The sequence below is a fragment of the Gymnoscopelus braueri genome (assembly GCF_963280865.1).
Source record: "Gymnoscopelus braueri genome assembly, chromosome: 12".
NCBI classification, from domain to species: domain Eukaryota; kingdom Metazoa; phylum Chordata; class Actinopteri; order Myctophiformes; family Myctophidae; genus Gymnoscopelus; species Gymnoscopelus braueri.
The window spans coordinates 12,559,156-12,583,276 of NC_137614.1; the positions used below are offsets into that span (position 1 = coordinate 12,559,156).

The following is a 24,121-nucleotide window of genomic DNA, read 5'->3' on the forward strand; positions in this document are numbered from 1 at the left end:
TTATTGTTGTTGTACACACATGTATTATAATTCTGTCTGAAAATATACTCTGTGCATTTATGTTATAGCATAGTTACAATTCATATAAATGCATTGACTCAACTATGTCCCCACCGTAAAAAAAAAATAGCATAGATGAAGAATTCTGAGCAAACATTACTGTGTTAGTCTATTTGAGCCACTGCACGTGTTTATTTCGACGCATATATAACGTGTTTCAGCTCTGGTTACCATCCTGTCCGCAGCAAGACCACTTGCCTGCTTGATCCATAAATTCACAACAATGACAGTATTGGAAAGTTTCTGAATTTGTCACCATGAGTGAAACAAATAATCGTAACAGGGCCAGTAAAGTCACCATTAAATACAAAAAGGTCAATGGAAACCCCATTTGTTCCCAACTGAAATAACCATGGTTATTCACTACATCCTCGAACTGTACTTGACACAAAACGTGGTGAGTGACCATATCTGTCATTTTGTCATCGATAAGGCTACTCCTCATTTTTTACCCAAGCCACAGAGCGTGTTTGGCCCTTCAGGAGCACAGAGTTAGCCCAAAGCGTGGAACAACAGCGTCATCTAGTGTTCAGATGTATCCCTAACTACAACAACCCCATCCACAATTTATACACTGGAGTAATGCAGACACATTTCATATCATGAAGGTCTCCATATATAGTCTATATATTTCCTTACGCAAATCGAATTAAACTACTGCCACACGACATGATGCAGTAGGCTACTGACATTATTATATCATTATACACCAGACCAAAAGCAAAGAGAACGAAGCCTTTTTATTCATTTAACGGAAATGTTGTTAGTCTTTCCTTTTCTTGACCCGTCAGGCCGACTATTTTGGTGTTGAGGAGCAGAGTACAGTGCTGTGGAGCACTTTTATTTACACACAAGACAACAATAACTATTGGCGTTTTCATCTAATTGTATTATGCTGATATAATACCTCTCACGTGATGAAATCCATGGGGGTTGCCAATGGCCAGCAGGCATAACTGGCTGAACGAAGCGTATGGCTTCTCCTTTGAACGAGTCCACCACCACCGTCCATTAAAACCATAAAGTAATTTAGCCCAGACGTCTAGCCAGTTAGTCGAGTTTGCTTTGTTGGTCTGCATTTGAGACAAACAGCCGCGCTCCAACAGGGCTGTAAACTAGCATTTTTGTCCTAGCTGTGCGGAAATGCAGTGGATTGGGCTTTGAAATTACAGCATCCTGTCCGTATTGTTTGCCACCACAAAAAGGTAATTTAGGCCTATCCCAGGAAACAAATGCCAGACATGGGAATTTGTCTCTCGTTAAAAACTATTCACATAAGCTTATTTCACAATTTCAAAAAAATAAGCTTGACCCATTTAATGCGATAGGCCTACTACATTATTAGATGAATTGATATGTTTAATTCCACTCAAAATGCTCTCAAGGCAGTGGCTTATGTATACAGGCCGAGTGCGCACTGCAAAATATCACCATCGTTTACGCTCACATTGATGGTATAGGCTTAATATTTTCTTTTATAGACCTACTTGTAGCCTACTGCAGATGTAGCATAGTCCCCGATACACCAAAGTCAGAAAGAATACTCATATAGGAGGTCGTATCATTGCATGTATAATCTTTTATTACAGACCTGTGTAACAGTCGTGAAACAAATCTAGGCATCTTTGACTCAATAGAGGCAAATTCGCAAAAAGATTGGAAGTCTATTAGCATTATATTTGCATTTAAGGATGACTATAGCAGTTAGCGCTTTTCAAACATAAAATAAATAAATTGCCATGTAGTTTAAGCTATAGTATTATAAAAACAAAATGTCTTATTGAATCATCAGCTATGTTGATACATATAGCCTTTGACCTATTTCCAAATGTAGCAACTTGTACTTGGACTATAATGTTCTAGCTTCTTTCAAAACAAAGTACTCCTAGACATTTAATTAAGGAACTACCCATCTGTTTCCTATATCTGTAATGTGTCTGCGATTTGGTCATTTCGCTGCATACAGTTCTTTGATCATTAAAATATAATCCCTTTGTTGATGTTGGAAGAGGCTCAATATGGAAGGCCACTACACAAAACCATTTCCTTAATAAAAACAAAATGCGGTTGGTCGGCAGTATATTTGATGTTATCACTTGAATGGATAATAAATACAGAAAACACATGTTTCGTGAATACGTTTGTATATATTTGAAGAGGCCTATATCTACACTTGATAATTAATTTGGCAGAAGACTACAGTCAAAAGAATGAGAGATGCACAAATAGTATATACTGACAACTATCACAAAAACACAAAGACATACAAACAAGCCAGATCGCAGATGTTTTGTACAAAATAGGCCTACTGCACCTGCACAACAACGTGGAAAGAAAACAAACATAAACGAAACATTCTCACGGACATCATAAATTATGGGCTAAATGAATTTCAAAAATAATTCAAGTATTATCTCCCTTATCCTTCGGACAGCTTACAGCACATCCAAAGTCTGCACATGTATAATTTGCCTTAAGAAAAAAAAGAATCATAAAACCTATATCAAAGTAAGAGCAAGAATGTATTCTCTCCATATAACTTTTTTTTTTCTAAAGCTGGACTGAGAAAGAAAGGTGCACTGGAAAAATTATATATTCAGCATCAAATAGTCTTGAAGTTAAGGTTAATACAAAATCCAACAAAGTGATAAATATGGAGAAGGGGGTCATCGTGTGTTTTGGTACATCTGTGTTGTCCATGTGATACTAGTGGTTATTATAGTTTGCTGTTTTGGATTTAGTCCATTGCGGTGAAATAGACGGATATTAGGGTTCTTTATTGCTGGTATTTGCTGCTGCATTTGCTGCTGCATTTGCTGCTGTGTTGTCGGCCCTTTCTTTGTTCATTTTCTTCATCTTCATACGTCGGTTCTGAAACCAGATTTTGACCTGTCTCTCCGTCAGATTCAGGACCCTGGCGACCTCGTATCGGCGGTCTCTGGTAAGGTACATATTGAACAAAAACTCCTTTTCGAGTTCCAGAGTCTGGTACTTTGTATACGGACATCGCTTCTTCCTTGTGGAGCGTGCGTGTATCCAGTTTGCCACTGGGTTGTCTGCGAAATCAACACAATTGGTTATTATTCATCAATTATTATGTCAGCACATTCAAAATTGAAATAATGTACAATGCACCAGATGACTGTTGAGCCTTCAGGACCAAAGCAGCAGTTGAGTGACCCCATCAAATGGTGCCCACATTCACACAGGCCTATTGAACACAAAGTCAAATCCTGTGGAAATTCAACGTGTATTGCTAAAGCCAAGCGACGGTCCACTTTGGGGAGGCATATATGTCTAGGCCTGAGCTGCCCATTCCTCTCTGTCCCCCTAACTTCTGAGTAACACCGTCGTAAAATACTCAATGCGCTTATTCAGTTTATTGGCCCATAAAACGGCCTGTGGTTCAAGCCTTTACAGGTCCGTGGTGAAAGTCCTCGAATATGTCTCTAACATTCCTAAAGTTGTTTGGGAGAGTCATATGAATTAGTTTTGGAATGGAGTCGTCATAATAAGAGTCTAGACTCCACTGCGCATATAGGCAATATGGCGCAGCCTTATCTTTTATTAATCACATTTTCATTACTACGTACAATCTATATTCCTCCACTGATCTTCAAAGGGGATATGGGAGTATGTCACTGCATGGACAGGACCCGCTCTGAGAAAGCAGTGACTCTGAGGTCGTAATAATCCTCCTATACACTGATGTGCCGAAAAGGCAGGAAGGTCAACACTATGATCGTAAAATAAAACCATAAGGCGTTTATTGATTGATATTAATGCTAGTTCTTATATTAAAAAATCTAATTCGTATGATTTGGAGAATGGAGATCATAGGCTATTATAGTCTAACAAATTCACAGCCCTCGTATAGGCTACATAGTTTTTTTTTCCGAGTCCATGTTTACAACCCTGCTCCTTTTTATAGCCCTTTAGTAGCCTACTAGCGTTTGTCTTTTATAGTTCCTAAAGCTAGCCCTCTAGCAAAGGCGATTCAGTTGAGAACGGAAAGGGGGATGAGAAACATATAATCTAATTTCATGGAACACGTTGGAATATCCTTTTAAGCAAATGCAATTAACAGAATGCCATCTAACTTCTACACGGTTGTAAAAGACAAGGGCTTGAACTTACTCGGGTCTAGCTCTGGCTTCTCGTCTTTATGTTTCGCTGAAGCAAGCAGCTCCGACTCGGGAGAAGAGATATTCTGCGGCGTCTTGGCTCGTATGTCAGCGGATGAGCAGTAAAGATAATCCGTGTAGGTGCGTCCGTTGGAGGCGATACATTCGCCGGCTCTGTGCTCCTGGAAGGCGTCAGGCTTCAAGGCATAGTGCCTGCTGTTCGCCGGATAGCCATGGAAAGGCATAGCACCAGATATCGGCTCCAGCCATGACCGCATATACCTCGAGTCTGTGCCTAAATGAGGTTGGTGACTGTATGGATGGTAAACCACAGATGACTGGGGGTGTACAGGGGCCCAAGAGGTAGAGAAAACCGGTGGCTTCGGTGCGAAGCTGCAGGACGGGTAGTCAACACCAACACACTCCGGTACCAGGGACGTCGGACGAGGGCCGGTGGGGTGCGAACCAGGCGCCGAAAATCGACTCGCAAGGACATCCTCGTTTTCATGGTTGATCAAGGAGTCCACATAATAATTACTTATGGGACCCGTGGTCGACATGTTCGAAGCCTCCTGACTCTTTTACATGCATCCGATTATTATATGGAGTGTATGTGTACTTTTTTATCTACCCATAGAACAATCAAGGCAGGTAATTATTTCTCAACGCTTGCCTGGCTGCTATTGGCTGCCTCACCAACACGTGATTATATTTACCCCCACAAAAATTGTACAGTGGATCAATGCGCGAGTTATCCAGGGAAACCAAAGCTCATGAATCGGATTAATGAATATGCTCCTTTGCTTTCTCTTCGGACATATTAGAGGTAAATTCTGAATCCAACAATAATCTATCCGCGTGTGCAGCATGTACTTTGTGTAGCACTCATGTTAGATATTATTTGTCTCGTCGCATCACAAACCTACGCAGAGCAGCCTAGGTCCCAAATCTCTCAAGGCACTATTTGATGGTGTAATCAATCTCTGTCTGGCAAAATCTACCGTAACCCATCTTAATGCACTGGATGTTACAGCATGCGACAATTTATTAAAATAGTTTACAGAGTTCGTCTGTACATTTGATTAAGTGAGGAATATATCTAGTCGCTGTGTAATTTGTTGATATAGTGGCTCTTTGAGTTCATGTAAAAAAGGACGAGCCAGCAGGCTACAGAGACGCTATTGCAGCACAACATGGGACATAGAATACAGCAAGACTAAAGTTAGCACCGTTAACAACAGCAAAGCAATTGTGCAAATATTTCCTAAATGGAATTTGTGAAGATGGGAGTGGAGGGGATTCAAATTCTTGAAAACTTGCCCGCTACCGGCTATATTCGGCTAGTGGCCGTGCATGTTTTTATGTCCTTCAATACATTTTTACGAGGACCATTTGATTGTTCATAAACGTGTCGTTAATAAGAGTGCAGTTGAGTTCCTAGTTCAACATAAAACCAACACTGTGCATGTGAAACAAGTCCTATCAACCAGGAACGCTGAAGACAGGAAAGAGGAGACATACTGCGGAGAGGAGAGGAGGTAAAAAGGTTCGTTAAAGGGCTAAGTAGACGAAGGCTTTCATAACAGGAATAACGTTACTGTTGTATCTAATAGCAAGAGTACATTTTATAGACCGGTTCGGTTCAAACTAGACTTAAAGGACTGCTATAGCCTATACTATACTGCACTGCAGAGGCTATCGGCGTCATCAAGCAAACAAGTTATAACAAAGTAGCCTACAAGTACAAGCACGTCATCAGAGGCCCTGGGAACATTAAACCAAATATGAGACATTTTTGATCTAAATGTAACCATTTATATGGACTCACGTAAAAAAAGGAAAAAAATAAGCTAAATGCAACTGCAGAACAGGGCGCGGAGAGTGAGTTGATATTGCAGATGCATAGACCAAGCATGTTGAAATATGGTAGGCCTATTGATCTATTCTTGCAGATCAATATACATAACCATATAGACATAACCAGTTGTTTGCTAGTTGTTTGCTCAACCTTATAGTTTGCACAAACCTATAATAAGCCTATAGTGTTCATGTGTTCATGCCTCTAAAATAGGACCATATAGTAGTTGGTTGTCAGAATTGCCGAAGAGAGTTTTATTGTATAACATTCGTACCGTTTTCTTGCATTGCTCTGAGGAACTTAAGTAAATAAAATAAAATAAAATAAAAATACATGACTCGTTTTATGGTGGACAAATATACTCCGTTTCCCCCCCACTGTCTATATATGCACTGTCTACTCTCTATGCTGTCACGGCCATGCCCTAAAGATCACGTGGTGCTAGTAATTAGACTATTATGTTGAGCTAAATTCTCAAAGTGAGGAGTTACAATGTTTTTGTTAACCCACAGGTGAATTACGCAACATGGTTGTTCCAGAAATCGAAATAATATAATCTGTGTGCATTATAAATGTGATGTTTGTCAGCATGACTGCTGAGTTCAGATTCAACCATGAAATCTAAACGCCCAGACGACAGACCTTAACCTACTTACTAGCTATACCACAGCTGTACACAATTCTCTGTTGATTGAATGAAGGAAGGTAAAATGTACTTCCAAACATACACAACACATGGGTATAGATATGACACAGATATAGCTTTAGCTTGACTTTGTTTATTTCAGAATTGTGTATTTCCCGGCCGGCAGGATAGATTGAACGTAGCATTGTTTACTTCACTGCTACGTCCAAGCCAACAGTCCAGGATAGAGAAATAACTGTCTGGTGGTCCATTTGTGATTATAATATCTGTTATATTACACATGTACAATAACAATAGCTATACATTGTTCCATTATTTTTGTTTATTTATTTGAGATGTAGGTGACAATGAATGTGATCAAATTGATCATTTGTACAGACACTGATGTTTAACATTTGTTTTGCCCATGCTTATTGTTTTACAATAAAACATATTACATTGACATTTTCCTATTTTTTAAATTCTTGAATATTTGTCTCTTCTAACGCCCCGTGTTCTCTAACGCAAGTAACACACACTTACGATTCGCAAAGACACAACATAGACTCAATTAATTATTTTCTATTTCATTTAACTGTGGATTTTGTTTCCTTCTCATGATCAATACAGATATATTCAACAACAAAACACGGCTTATAAACAGTGCTGTGCGTGTTTGGGCTGCAACCACAGGCTGTTTGGTCCGATATCACTCATAAACACAGAGAAAAACAGTAGTAGGCCTAGCCTATGTTTACAGGTTAATGTCAAAAACGTCAAATAATGTGTTGGGAAAGGGTCTAATAGTTTAGTGTGATTATTGATAAGGTGTATTCATCAGCACTATAGCCAAGAGCAGCTCACCATCTGTAAAAAATAATAACCACATCATAAACTCAAATAACTGTCACAAACTCCAACTGTCGCAAAATGACATGGTCTTGGAATTCATTATGACAAAATTGGCGATAAGGTGCAGTCTTATATTGACTACAAAGGCATATTCATGGTACATTCAATGTGCATGCTCGTGGCGCAATGTTCGAAGAAGTGCATGTGGATTTATTAATGTTTTATTTATTTTATTGTGTGTGACAGAAGCATCTGCTCCTTTAAACATATAGCGTACATCTATATTTTTGAATATATGCTCTAAACTACAACCACTGGATGTTTGTGGTATAGGCTACTTATTCACAGCAGGTTCGTAGTATTTTGCGCGGAACGGTATATGGACAAGTTGTTGGAAATGACCGCACAAAGGTTTAATGGTCTATACACTATAAACGCATTAGAGGGCAGTCAAAAATCTGCATTGCAGATAAAGTGCATAAAGCGCACTATATCCGCAATATAGCCCTAGCACCAAAATACATCAAAGCAGACCAATCTCTGGGCATTAATTCACTTTCAGGTCGCCAGAAGACCAATTATTCTGAATGCGTAAAACATAGGCCTAGATGGTTGTATTGCTGCAGTTGTATGATGGATCATTTCGCTGTTCAACGCAATGGTTACATTTGTCGTTTATTCCCCACCCAGACAACAAGAACTGAGCGAGCAACATGGCCCAATAATTAGGTCCATACACGCATTCACATGCATAAAGCAGAGGATTAATTTGGCTTGCGACGTATGCTATCATTGTTTAGCATCATAAGCAGTGATGTATAGGCGCCAACACTGGGCTTGGGAAGACTAATCAACGAAGAGACACTGATTTAGATTCATGGTCAAATCGTGCTGAAATCATGAAGGTATATATTCTGCATTTTGTTAACATTAGTAGTTGAACTCAATGTGCAACTCATATAATTGGCCTAATAAATGATCACAATTCTGCCCATGAATGCGCTATAGCACTCACGCACACGCGCGCGCACACACACACACACACACACACACACACACACACACACACACACACACACACACACACACACACACACACACACACACACACACACACACACACACACACACACACACACACACACACACACACACACACACACACACACACATTTACCATTTGTAATCAAGCGCTCATGGCATGCACCTGTAATGAGTGGACAAGGCTGCACGCAAAATAAAAACAAATAGATGTAATTAAGCTAATTTAGTGAGCAAAGTTTCACAAAAATGCTTGTTTTGATGTGGTTATATTGGACAACTTGGTCAAAGCATTCTTTATAGCCCATCTAAAGATGTCTGGTAAACTAGCTTTTTTATTACGATACTAAGGGCGACAGCAGCAGCAAATACAGCTTTGTAGCTGTGGAGGTATATGGCATATAATAAGTGAAGAGAAACATATTTGAAATGGTTTCTCGACATTTTACAGAAAATATAAGTCACTCAAATAGCCTACATTTGTTTGCACTTGATTTACTGCCTCTGAAATTATAGCTGAATACAAAAACAACAACAAGAAGGCATTTCTTATTTACTCTAATTACAAATGCTCGTTGACAGGCCTTGGAAAAGATCCGTTCATTTGCACGCCAGTCTATCAACACACTTTAAAAGTGGAATATTAAAACCACATTGGCGGGAAGTCACTTGTGTTCTACCTTATCTAAATATTGGTAATTTCATGCCTTTCTACACCTTCATATCCCCCAAATGTAGGCTACTTTGTTTTGCCAATTACGTGCTGTATATATATTTGTATGTTATTGTGGATTACGCAGCTTCTTCTTATTAATGAATTGTAACCTGCCATGCATGGGACTGTCTGCAGATGGAAATGATCTGATGCTAAATCGAATACCTCAAATGCAGCATTTATGTTTAATATTGTACATGGTCCCTTACAAAAGAAAGAAAGACAGAAAGACAGGAAGAAAGAAAGAACTGAGATGCTCATGAGTCATATAATTATCTGAAGCATTTTGTGGTTTTTGCCACTGAAACATGCTATACAAGACGTTTGGTTCATGTCTGGTCGTGCCAATGGGCAATATAACACATTCTGAACTCACCCAAAGAGCGGATGAGCGGTCTAAAAGGCCTAAGTTCGTGTGCAGCACCACTACAAACGCGAAATAAATGGCTTTATGTGTATATGGTTTTAGGGTGAATTTGTGCAGCCACATGCATTCTGTGCTGTGGGCTGTTTCCAGTGCTGTAAAGTCTTTGTCAGGGGTGCATTCCAGGGAAGACACCCATTCACTGAGCTGAATGAAAGTGACTTTGGATTCCAGACTGTCTCTTCCAGTTGCACTACCGCCAAAGGAGGGGGGCTGAGAAAACAAGGGGAAATAGCAAGCAGTATAAACACCGGACACCCTTAGAAGAGATTGCACTGTGTGGTTGTTGTCCTTGCAAGTTACAAAACATTGAACTATAGCGTTTAACTACTATACAATACGTATACTGTGTGTGTGTGTATGTATGTATATATGTACGTGTGTGTGTGTGTGTGTGTGTGTGTGTGTGTGTGTGTGTGTGTGTGTGTGTGTGTGTGTGTGTGTGTGTGTGTGTGTGTGTGTGTGTACACACACACACACACACACACACACACACACACACACACACACACACACACAGAGTATATGATGATGAAACAGCCTTCAAGTAGAGAGTGCAATATGTCAAACCGCATGCTTGGACTTTAAAGTGACTTTGAAATTAAATACACACATTATTGGCATACTGTTAATGATTAAATCAGCCCATGCTGATTTGCATGTAGAATAGGTTGCATGCAAACAATTTTTGCAACATAACCCGAGTCACAGTCGAAGATAGCAAACCTGAATGATTGAACAGTTTCAATATAATCCTTATAAATCCTCAACATTTTCATACTTGAATCAACTCCAAAGTAACTGAATGAGAAGGCCATCTAAAATGTGCATGGCGCGGATGTCCATGTTAAAACGGTGCAAGAGGCCGGGGGCCAATTATAGCTCTAACGCTTAAATTATTACGGACTTTGCCATATACAGCCAGGTAAAGAATAGCAAAAACAGAGGAATAGCCTATAAATGGACATATTGAGGCTTATTACAAATGAATATGGGTAACCCAGGGTTACCATTAGGCGAATACTAACAAAACAGCATGGATAATGAAATTATGTTTCTTTTAGAACATCCCTAGTGAAAATTAATACACTTTTCACCACAAATATGCCAAAACAGCATAGAAATGTTCGTACACTGATAGATTTCGTACAATCACACATGCACTAGCAATCACAAAAACAAAGACTGCAAATACAGGACCATATATATGCCCACAGAAGGCACGTCCAATTAGCCTATAAGGTATTATTTGACTGTCATCATGGTACGATAATCCATCAAGATAATTGGAAATGTCAGACATTATTTTGCTGTTTCCAAATGTATTGACATCAAAACAGACATAGGCTATCTACCTGTGCATCTTTGTCTGCAACTATCAATCTATGTATGTCTGTCTACCATGTATCCATCCATCTAACAACCTATCAGTCATATAGTCTTAAGTCTAAATGTCATATTACAGCTAAAACCACGGAAACCTAACCAGAAGCCAGCATGATGAGGCGATATAACGCAGACTAGAGTTTGCCCCATGTTGTTTACAACCTATTCTCCTTCTGAGAGCCTAAGTACATTTTACAGCCGGCCACAAAATAAGAGCAAAGAAGAAAACGTCTCTGTCCCAGCCATTGCAGTTCAGTTCATTTACAATGCCATTTGCGGCGACTTCGGTGCCTAGGGTGTAATTCAACGGAAATTGTGCCCTTGATGAAGACGAACTGACGTAATCAAGGCAGTTTCTTGTTGCCGAGCCAGGAAGCGAATCCCAACAACATGAAACTACCTAAACCACGCTTCAGCTTCGCGCAAAGGGGGTAATCCATGGACAGGACAATCCATGCATCAGCAAGTGAAGGAATAATACCATCCACGTTTAGGAAAAAGGCAAGTATCAACCCAGAAACCTGTATTTTTTTTTGGTATATGCTCAAAGTATTTTCTCAGCACTGTTATAGTAGACATTTTCATTGAGTATTCACAAAAATGCACGAATCTCAATATGATTTTGATGCTCGTGTAACTGTTTGATCAACACCACAGAACACAAATACATCAAATTATTCCAAAGCAACAGCCTCAAACAAAACACATATCAGCATTATATATTGTGCTTAATTAGCCATTCAAAGCATATGCCAGAATAGTTTCAACCACAAAACATCTTGAAATAAAAAAAAGATACCAGCAACACGTTGTATAGCCTATAATACCAGGCTGCAATAGCAACTTCAATCAATGTAATCGATGGGTGCAGACTGCAGTCTGTCCTTAAGCGTGCATGCCCACGACAGCTGTCAACCAAGCTCCACTGACAGACGCAGCATACTTTATACAAATAAAAACATCTATGGAACATTTTCCTACCTTCACCTGCTGCTGCAGACGCCATCCCGAGGGGTTTTATTTATCCACGTGCACGCTGGAATAATTGTTATTGTTGTTGTCGCCATTATTGTTGTTGTTGTTGCTGTCGCGGTAGTAGGTTTTTCGGTCCTGTTTATCCACCATGTTCCCCGTCTCCTGCTTCCATTGAGCTCCATTATCCTGGGTGGAAACGGTCGCTGCTTCCAGTGGAGCGCCTCGGTGAATCCAGCACATTGCAGTCTCTGCTGTGTGGATTAGCCCTCCTCCACACACCTTTAAACGCATCTTTACTGCTGCGGCACATTATATTTGCAGATCATAAAATCCACCCCCAACGCTTTCCAGGGCGAACCTGACATTAGAATTTTATGACCTTGACTTACTGTGGTCACCTGGATAATATTTAAATCAACGTTATGGTCTCTCACTTCTATTAAAACGATCTTAGATCTCCTTCTCCCCATCCGCAGTCTCTCTCCCTCCCTCTCACTTTTACCAGTGTGCCAGGGGATAGCAGGGGAAGGACAAACTTGGTAATATCTCTCTAATTCCTCTTTCGTTTTATTGTTTTGGAATCGTACACTATGTGGGCATTATGACGCTTTGTGTATGCAAATTACACTGCACGAATATCACACAACAAACACGAGTATACCAAGTGAAGCTGCTCACATGCCAACATAGAAACTACTAGGGATTGCCTTCACTTTGGGGAACCGCACTGTTCACTGTTCCAACTCCTGCAGTGAGATCAAGTGTTCACCTGGACCTCTGGAGCCTATATGAGTTGTGTTTCTTCAATTATTAAGGAAGGCACAAGGTGTGTGTGTGTGTGTGTGTGTGTGTGTGTGTGTGTGTGTGTGTGTGTGTGTGTGTGTGTGTGTGTGTGTGTGTGTGTGTGTGTGTGTGTGTGTGTCCGAGAGCTAGAGAAATAAAAATATAGAATAAATGAATGCGTGCATGTAGGAACACATTTAACATTTGGACGTGCAAAAATACATGAATAATACATGTGTACACATAAGCCATATAGGCCTCTGTGTGTGTGTGTGTGTGTGTGTGTGTGTGTGTGTGTGTGTGTGTGTGTGTGTGTGTGTGTGTGTGTGTGTGTGTGTGTGTGTGTGTGTGTGTGTGTGTGTGTGTGTGTGTGTGTCAGTGATGGGGGGCAGTTGTGTTCAGCTGTAGTTGTACACTGCACTGTGACCCCTCTCCCTGTTCTCCCGGTTGAGTTTCTTCAGCTTCATGCGTCTGTTCTGGAACCAGATCTTGACCTGTCTGTCGGTCAGGTTGATACTGCGGCTAATCTCCAGGCGGCGCTCCCGAGACAGATACATGTTGAACAAGAACTCCTTCTCCAACTCCAGCGTCTGGTATTTTGTGTACGGACAACGCTTCTTCCTTCCACTTTTGGCTTTTAACCAGTTCCCCGTCGTCTTTTCCACCGATAAATCAGCTGTTTGGACAGGGAAAGCGTAACAGTAAGCACTCAGGTCAATTTGGGACTGTGAGTTTTAAATAGAGCATCATAAGCATATAGTTCGTATGTGAGACATAGGCCTACTGGTGAAGGTATATGGTTAACACTGATGGTGTGTATAGGCTAACTAGGCCAAAATTCATCTGCAACAGCGAGAGTGTGTAGGCCTACAAACGTAACCAAATGGACAATATAGGGTCCATTTGGTTACGCTTGTAGGTGTACATGTGTACACTCTCTAGGTTATAAATGGACACATTAACACTGAGGATTGTACTGTTTACGACTATAGCTCTAGGCCTACTATGCACGCCCTTAACACACATGTATACATCTCAAACGTGCAGTTGGATCAAAATTGAAAGGTTTGGAGATATTTCTCGGTCTGCCGAATCGATGAGGACTCCAAATAACGAACAATGGCAAATACGCACCGGATTTGTTATGCGTCTTTCTCTTTCTTTGTTTCTCTTTTTCTTTTTGCTGCAACGCAGATTGCTTGCAAATGGATTTTGTATGATCTATAGGTATATAAGCTAATTAGATAAAATTAAACTGGGGTGTGTAAGCGCTTCTTTCGTCCATGTTGGACCGCAGACTCCCATAAACTGAGGTTTTATTGCCTCTGCAGACCGGAGCCAAATTAGCTTTTAGGAGGTTGATGATAACGAAAAACAAAAAAAATTAAATCAAAGCAGAGTTTCCGATACAATGTTTTCCGAGGTGTTAGACTGTTGAGGTTGGAAAAGGAAAAAAAGCACTTAATGGCAGTGAGAAATCATCCCAAAACGCTGTACACTTGGCCAATTCCTTGATTAGGCTGCATGGCTCTGGGGGATAACCCCCCCTCCCCACCCTAAACACAATCCCTCCCTAAGTTAGTTACTGTAATAATTAGCCTAATGTGGAGCCCCGGTGTGTGGCCCACATTTAATCATTAGCAAAACATTTAATTCTGCAATACGGGACTGTACACAACAAACCACACACACACACACACACACACACACACACACACACACACACACACACACACACACACACACACACACACACACACAGGGAGAGTGCGCGTGAGAGAGAGAGATGAGGGAGAAAGGCCTATATATTTTTTATTGTACATACATTTCTTAGTTTAGATTTTTTCTTTCCTACTTGCTTCCACAAAATGCTTTCCATGTCAATTAAGCCTATTTGAATTGAATTGAAAATGGAGAGACGCGCGTCTGCATACACGCGTGTAGTCACTCACGCACACATAATCATCATTTATTTATATTATTTGTATATTTCTAAACACACACCACACCTCACCCTACCAACACACACAGGACCGTCAGGGACTATCAAATTATATTTAAAATTGAAATAGGCAAAATAAAAACGCAATTGTGCACTGAGCTCGTCAATAAAATATGTAAACACAATTCATAATAAACTATTTCTGTGAACACAATTCATAATATACAATTTCCCTTTAACTAGGACTAAAGCAGTGTAAAACGGGCCACTATACAGTAAAACTAGGATTTATTATTATTTTTTATTTCTAGGAAGCGTGGGTTTATTTTAAGGAGCACATGCTACCAAAATGGCAGCTATAGAACCTAAATTATGATGATATGGATGAGGATAACACTGTTATTGTTATTAACAATAACAGTAATAATAAACAAATGTCAACAAACATCCACTTGTTACTATTTGTCATATTATATATTGTAACAGTGTTATAGGCCCGTCAGTGACCGAAACAAACTATTTCGTTGGAAACCTTTATCAGTCGTAAAATCTGGGGGCATGGATTTGTATTTAATAACACACTTTAAGATCACAAAATTGCATGTGAGAATTGATAACAGTTGTATAGCTTTTGTGGGGAATGATGGGTTTATGTTACACTACTCTGAATTATTCAAACACACGCCAATGGAGGCTAAGCTTTTAGCCATTAGCCATGTCATGTTATTAACTTAGGGTATATGCATTCATGTTCTAAAATTAGCCAAAGGACGTATACATTTGCAAATGTATTTCTAAAAATCAGCCTAAATGTGTAATACATAGATATGTTCCCTATAGTTTAAAAAAATGACAAAGAACCGCCGACTTTTACGTTTGCGCAATTGCGCAATTCTGATGCGTAAAATGGTGACTGCTAAAAGCAGGTTATAGTATTTTCCTTACAATGTGAATGGACCATGCATGTAGTGTGTGTATATGTGTCTGTGTGTGTGTGAGCGCGTTTATTTCAATGATAACTGCCCCATCTCACATTCTCACGTATAATAAAAAGGTGTTAAATACCATAGGGTCCATAACCCCCGCTAAGAGAGGCTGTCAAATGCCTCGCAGCCATAGGACTATTATCAAACAGTGCTGTGTGTACAGGATTTGGCAGATTACACAGAATGACAAGCACAGACTATAATTACAGGCTGTCGTCCAAATGTAGAATGTCTTTGGTAAATTCGTGTCATCGTCATCCCCAGTGTGTGTGTGTGTGTGTGTGTGTGTGTGTGTGTGTGTGTGTGTGTGTGTGTGTGTGTGTGTGTGTGTGTGTGTGTGTGTGTGTGTGTGTGTGTGTGTGTGTGTGTGTTCAGCACGTTTGAGTGTGTGTTTCTTATTATGCGATGGGGGGGGGGTGGATTACCTTTCGATTCCCCGTCGGAGTTTTCAGAGCAACTGTCACTCTTATTAACCTTCTCTTCTTTCCTGTCGTCTATCTTTGATATCTCTCCTGTTGCCTCGTGTGCTGATTTGCTACAATTTAGTGTCGTTTCTGACTCAACAGATGTCGCCAAGTGGGTCAGAGTGAAGCCATGAGGGGGGAACTGGTCGTCCTGCTGCGGCCTTTCTCTGCCGTACACCTGGGTCGCCTGGAAACAGTCGCTCGGCGAGACAGCAGCAGCGTGCCCAGACTGGCTGCTATTGTCCCCGAGCCGGATGTAAGTGGCCGACTCTGTTGTGTCTTTGGCTCTGCCACTGTCATCCTGGTAAAGACAACAGAACGCCTCCTCTTTGACGTTGCCCGCTGGAAACGAGCATGGCTGTAAACAGTGGGCAACAGGTTGCTCGTCCCTGCTGCTGCTAGTAGTCTTGGAGCTCGGACCCCAAGTGGCCAGCTGTGTTGACAGGTAAGGCGCATCTTGGAAGGCGCCGAGAGGCAGACTGCTCGGAGGCACCTCGTCCCGTTTGGAGAGGGACGACGATGATGAGGATGACGACCCAACCTTTCCAATGTTTCTCATCATTGAGCATCCGTACTCAGCAGCTGTGTGGATGTACACTCCAGAGTTGCTGGAATAACCCTCACCCCTGAAGGAAGATGATCCTCCCATTAAAGAATCCATGAGGAAGTTACCGGTAGCTATGTTGTGCGGGCATGACATGTTTGCATTTGACAATACAACAGTTCTTTTGTTTTCCAGTGAGCCCGGGCTACGGGTTTTCTCCAGGAGAATAAGGACAGTAGGATGCTGACATCTTTTGGGGGGCAAAAATATCAGTAACATAATTATGGATGCTAGGAGACGAGTCATGTGATTTTCAGACCAATAGCAGCGTGGAAGTGGCCTTGATGCTCCAGACTCTGGTGACGTCAGTGCGGTCAAGTTGGTAAGCAAAGGGGGTTTTGCGTGGAGCAAGGGCGCCATCTAGCAGCCATGTGGCGGTATGACACCAGGCCCTCACGAACAGGAACAAAGGACGTCGGAGAGATTTTCAAGGCACTTACGTGGCTTTTGAGGATTTCAAATCTATTAGGTTAAGTACTTTGAAGATTTTGAGCGAAATGAAAATACCCAGGGTGTGATTTCGATTCTAGTCCTGGCTTTAGAGCGCAGTGGGCAGACGAAATCGTCGAGCATTGTGTCGTAAGATTAGCTCATGCGTTTGTTTCATGCTTTTTCTGGTTTGTTTATGTGTATCTATAGCTATGCTTTATTTGTGTTTTCATTGATGTATAGGCTATATGGCGCGGCCGACTATTTGTATCGAACGGTAAGCTATTGACAAGCGTGTTATCCTAGAACTAAACAACGTTTGTTAACTTTAAGCATTTTATTATACCCGATGGGAAATCTGAGGTTTGTTTATAAGATCATTGATGTTTTAAATTAGGCGAATGCAGACACATTTAGTCGAATTCGACGAATCATAAATGCTCGCATAAATGTTTTTCAAAAGATGTCTGTGTTTGCACTGCGCTAGCTTTCAGCAATAATTCCTATATTCCATTAAGGTAAACATAAGACAAACCTGACATAGGCCTAAGCTTTTATACTGACCTTCAATGGGCCTATTGTCAAATATTTATTTATTTCCTTAAGAGGCTTATGCTTTAAAATCACAGTTTTATGTAGAATGTGTTAATTTATGACCAACAGCAACAACGTTGGACTTGACTTACTCATGAAGCCTCATAATGTTTGTTCTGTCCTTACAATGGTCTGCAAAATAAGATGATCTTTTTCAGGCAGCCAGGTGTAGGGCAGACCCAAAAAATGATCGAATTATAGTCTACTGGACGAGATCTTACTTTGTGTAGTGTTTATACTGTTAAAATGGCGCAGCCCAAAACATGACTCATTGCGTATATTGTTAAGCTCCACCTTAGCCTGGCTAAGGTGTGTGCATGTGGTAGGATTAGATCTGCATTTTGTACTTTTTTTGTTATGTTTTCTTATGATCAGTTCATTGAGGTGAATCAAGTGTACGAATATGTAACATTTTCCAAAAAGGTATTATATTTCATCTGTGCCAGAATGGTCACGGAAAATGCTTGCCGAAAATTAAACTGCCTTTTAAAAACAATGCAATGCTGCATGCCATGGCCGAGCTGCCAATTGTTAGAATTGACGTGTAGGTAGCATGTGCTGCAGCTGAAACCTGTAAAGCTGTTTTCTGTTTACAATATGCCTGTATAGCCTTTATAGGCCTACGTTTGTGAAACACAACTAACTCTAATGTTATTAGCATATTTATTTATTTTTACACAAGAAAAAAAGGAAATAAAAGTGTAACCTCGTCGTAAATGACGGACCTTCTTTTTTAAATTATTTTCTATTATTTTTTGTTAACTCTGAACAGTAGCTAGTTTAATAAACTAAAATTAGCCTACGTTTTCATACAATCCTATTATATATGGTATTAGGCTATTGTGTGTGTCGTTGTCTAGGCTATAGGCACGCGTCGCATGCTGTGTTATAATTGTATGTAGCCTTGGCCAATAAGCCGAGAGAATTGTCAGTGCATCAGTCTAATATTTTGTATGTAAACTGTCGGCTATGGAAACAAAAGATTCACCAGTTTAGACTTAATACATGAGCCTATTCTGGTATGGAAAAACCAACGCATTCTCACTCCCAAGACGCACACGTGGAGCAGAATACAGACCTGTATAGCCTGTGTAAAAATAAACTATAATCCAGTTTGTATGGATTATAAAAGATTTAAAGAGACAGTAATATTTTTTAAAGAAATGGTTTACACACACGTGGCCTATAATTTCCTAGGAGAACCCCCCCCCCCCCCAAATATTCCACTTGTTTTATTTTTTTATAACGTTGCAGTGGCCTATAGGCCCCGAGACAGTACAATGTGTATTATTTTTGTAAAGCCATGACGTAATTAACATAATGTGTTGCACTTCATGCCTCGGCAGTCAAAAAAAAACTCTTGAGCAGAGATTTACACACAATGTTTATATGCAAACAAAAACAACACCCCGGCCTGCATCAGGAAAACTATCATGTATAATGTGATACGTGTACTTGCTTCAATTCTTGTTTAAACATTAACCAAACCACCTCCGTATGGGTGAGGCGGATAGGATAGGATTTGTGTACAGTGTGTGTTCCTGCATGCGTGTCTGTTCAGTTCGGAACCATTTGGAAAAGCAGGCGCTTTATTTGAAGGACAGAAATGCTGATTAAAAATGACATTGAAACCTTTGTTTTGCCTTGTAATCCAATGACTGTAAGTGAAATAAACAGTATAATTAAGTGTCTTTCGAAATCCTTCTCAACAACTGGATTGGGTTAACACACACACACACACACACACACACACACACACACACACACACACACACACACACACACACACACACACACACACACACACACACACACACACACACACACACACACACACACAAATATATTACCACAGACAAGCAAACTTGCAGCCAAGCCACACTAGCACGAGTCACGACAATTCCAAAACAAAAAAATACGAAAAAAATCTACAGTTAAAAGAGAAATGTGTTGCAGAGATTGCGATGCTATACAGAACAGACAGTTCTATACATAGTAATGCAATTTCACAGACAGTAGTGGAAGATGGTTTCTATACATAATACAGCATTATGATAATGATGTCAGAGCGCAGCTTATAGCCAACTCATCTTGTTGCCACAGCCCTAGGGGTGATTTGAAGAGCAATGAGTGACAGGCCTGTTAAATCAAATGTTAGGCAAAAAACTACATCATGTATACGTAAAAGTTAATTTAACACTAGCCTTCTGACATTCATCACTATACTACTGGGCCGTTTTCTAGCTCACATTTTAATGGGGGGAAAAGCTCACACATCTGCTTATAACGCACGTATTTATCTCTCTCACATGAAGAGTCACATGAACAAATGTATAGGCTCTATGTAGAAATTGTCTCTATAATTAGTAATACGTCTGTAGGCCAAGGTAGTATAACCCCCCCCCCCTCTCTCTCTCTCTCTCTCCTCGTCTCTCTCTGCACAATCCTGAACACAAAGACGATGCATCCACTGTTGGTTTGTATGTGGGATATTTTCTGTGAAATTGTGTCATACGAAGTGTGTATTGACTTACTCTCACGCACAATGCCACCTAAATAACATCCCACATTTTGCACAATTGATGCATTTAGCAGAAGCTGGGTGGCTCACAAGTGCAAGATCAGGGTAAATGGCATGAACCCTAGTCAACAAACGACAGGGCAAATAGTCACGTACGTAGTAGAGTGCAAAGAAAAACAATTAAACGCTTCAAAGTAACGTGGATACCATGCATGGTAAACATAAAACCTAGCCTCTATCTAAACAAAATCCTATCTAAATAACATTCTTAGCATTTGTGGTCAAACAAAGTATGCCGGCCTATACCTAAATAACATATGTGAACAAAGTAACTAACTAAATATTAGAAAATCAACTTTTTCGTATATTTTAGTATAAATAACATTTATAAAATAAAATAAGAGAACATAAAATAAATAAAAATGCCACAATAGGGGATACAGATAGGGAAAGAGACAGCTATAATTTGTAAGCCAACTGGTTGCAAACAAGTTAGGCTGGCTATACGTTCCATCACCCTACCTAAACAGTGTGGATGCTGCATATTGGGGTATATGGCTCACCCGGTTGTACTTATAATAAGCCATTGGGGCGAAACAACAAATTTGTTCCTGGCAACCACTGTGAAATATCTTTCCAACTGGATGGTGTTCTCTTTCATGCTCCTGTCCGCGCGCAATTGCGAATTTACGGTGGCGAATCATGTAAGTTCTTAATTAAAACCCAGAGTGGTATAACTGCAATAAGCACAGCAGTATTGCATTAATGCTGACGACCACAACAAAGACAGTCAAAGTCATTTCAGAGCCCAGCTTGACAATACTAGTTCCTATTATGAGCTCAGCAGCACACACAAATAAATAAACAAGCACATTGCTTTCTTTTTGATTAGATTTCAGATGAGAATCAAAGCGTTTTAACATTTATTTGGTTGCTGCAATAGCAGAGGCACTTTACAACACAGGACATTTTTATAACACTGGGAACAACAAAGATGCAGTGAAGTAGCTAGAACAAAAAACGTTAAATTTAACCTCGAAATTAGGGTTTTCGTAGAAATGTAAAGTCCACGCCTTTACTCCAAAGTTAAAGGCAAACACAGGCCCGGTAAAAAGGATGTCGCATCAGTTTCTTTTTTTAGAGAGATGTCATGAAAAGTACAATATTATTTAGAAATTAAATAAAATTGCAGTTAATATGCAACTACTTTTCAAGCAGTTCTCGTGAGATGAACATTTTTGATTCTGCGCTATTGTATATTCAGTCCAATCGCACTGAAATTGGTCAGGCTTACAGGCCTGGGGATGTCACAATGCCATATGACCAATACATTCAAACAGCAACAGTAACCAAAACACAATAATATTATTTGTACACAAACATGTTGTCCCAAAACAAAATAAAACAAAAGCCTGGTGATATTTCACAGCAGCATCAAATAATATCAAAAAATAGATTAGGACATTTGAGACTGTATTCAATTATTTTGTCTAATTCATAAATCGTGGATGTTATGTTGTGCATGAATATTTTACAGTTAATAAAAAGCACCGGCTCTGATCCTCACTTTCTAATGATCTAATGACATACCCCACCGCCGTTTCCTTTCCGAGTTACCTCATAGCGTTTTAGACTCGAAGTGTCTCTCTAATGTGACTCCTTCCGTCAACCTATCGCAAAGAGGATATCTCACTGCCTAATAATACTACCATGATGTCATTAGGGCATCCATCTCAGGAAACGTTTTCAAGATCCTGTTGAGGAAACCAAACATTGTAAGAAGCCAGGAGAATCCTGGCCCCCATGTGGTTGACAGACAGCACTTGCGGAGGGCCTCTGCAGCGGCGCAGATGGTGACGTTGTGTGTTGGAAAAATCCAACAAATTGCCCACGTCACCGTCCCAGGGCCAAGGTTGGTGGGTGTGGCAATAAAGGGCTTCATAGCCTTGATCTCGGCCGGTGTGCATCTCCCCTCCTTTGTTAGAACAGCCCACACGTGGACGCACACCACACGAACTTTGCATTCACAAATAGGGTAATGTCCTCACCGGACGAGAAAGTATTACAACCCTAAACTATTGCGCATGGGCAGATCACCCCCCCCCCACCCCTTGTGTTGTCTCTCTCTCTCTCTCTCTCTGCCCCCCCCCCCCTTCTCTCTCTCTCTCTCTCTGACACACACACACACACACACACACACACACACACACACACACACACACACACACACACACACACACACACACACACACACACACACACACACACACACACACACACACACACACACACACACGCGCGCATACCTGCAAACCATCAAGTTTGTGTTAACAGAACCACCCAGCACGACTCTCCAACCTAGCTGTGTCAGCAATAGAGAGCTGGGCAACAGAAGAATCTTGAAGAATACAAATATCTGGTAGGCCTAGTGCTCACTACGCCAACATGTTATAAAACGTCTCATGCGTGAAAACGTATACATTTTACAGGGACAATAAAGTGTATTTACTGGGCGTGCTAAAGCTAGCAAAGTTACCTGCTGTAGTTTAATGTGAGGGGTCAAAGTTGGTCTCTCTACACATTCCATTTTCTGTTCCCACTCACTCCCATTGGCTCATTCCCCCCCCTGCACACATTTCCGGGCTAAGGGGGCTCCTTGATTCCACTTTATTGCACCGGGTTAAAAGGTGAAGGCCTTGACATTATTGAAGTTCAAAGACTACATTTAATTATAAATTGCAGTTAATGCACACGTGCAATCGTCATGCACATATGTTGGTGCAGAAAAGCGCGCACAGACTGGACACACACAAGAGAACGAAACTATTTAACACACACACACACACACACACACACACACACACACACACACACACACACACAGTATGTGTGCATGTGCAAGGTGAACAATCAAGTTAAAATTAACATGTCACTTATTTCCTCTCCCCTATCTAATTTGTAGTAGGCCTACCACTTGGCTGGCTTGTGTTTGTGGTAACATGAACAGGACAACAGTGGTTTGAGTCATTTGATATAAAATAAGTTCAGAAGCTTGTCTTCTTTTGGACAGTGATGTTGTTGATGCACATGGGCTCGTTTACAAAGGGTACTAAAAATGTCTGTAATTTCTGCATGGAAAAGAAAATAGGGTTTCCGTGAGTGACCCCAACAATGCTGGCTTTATGCGTTTCTTAAATGACATCATTTTGGAAGAGGAAAGATGACTTATAGCTTATTATGGCCATAAGATATTTGAATGGGGGCTGGTTTGACGTTGTAGACTACACAAGACCTAGTTCATGTCGAAACCTCTTTGCCAAGCCCGCCCCCTCCTCGGACATCCACCAACCATCCAGTCCTGCTTGTTTACTATTTACTGCGGAAGTGAACGCCATTCCACTGAACAGACGGTGCAATTAACAGAAAAAAATAGCCATTTAGTGCCTCAGTCTTTATGACAGTGTCTAGACTACAAGAGTGGCGATTCCATTTAGTGGGCACTAAAAGACGTTATCATTCCACTCTGTTTCTCTACATTTCTGAGATCTAGCTTCTATATGTATTCGTTTCAACATGCCTGTTGAAGTTACATTTGAACTTCATTGTATTTGTACAACCCTTAAGTAAATAATGTTGGCCTTGCTCGCTTTCTTGCTCAACGGACGCCAAGTCAGCATCAGCAAATAGGCTATATACGTGTGCATCTTCGAGGAGTCACCCAAACAGAAATATTGTGGG

General features: G+C 40.6%; 2 protein-coding genes across 2 annotated transcripts; both read right to left on the minus strand.

Moving 5' to 3' along the window:
* Positions 1-2,826: 2,826 nt before the first annotated feature.
* On the minus strand, positions 2,827-4,744 carry hoxc9a (homeobox C9a; the record flags this gene model as incomplete). Its single annotated transcript, XM_080443803.1, is given in 3 exon segments — positions 2,827-3,116; positions 4,167-4,180; positions 4,182-4,744. Coding segments are annotated over 3 exon segments (867 nt in total).
* Positions 4,745-13,241: 8,497 nt separating this feature from the next.
* On the minus strand, positions 13,242-17,061 carry hoxc10a (homeobox C10a; the record flags this gene model as incomplete). Its single annotated transcript, XM_080444158.1, has 2 exons — positions 16,197-17,061; positions 13,242-13,519 (listed from the first exon to the last, which is right to left on the minus strand). The coding sequence occupies exons 1-2, from the start codon at positions 17,056-17,058 to the stop codon at positions 13,242-13,244; spliced, it is 1,140 nt and encodes a 379-aa protein (XP_080300284.1). The 5' UTR covers positions 17,059-17,061.
* Between the last annotated feature and the right edge of the window lie 7,060 nt (positions 17,062-24,121).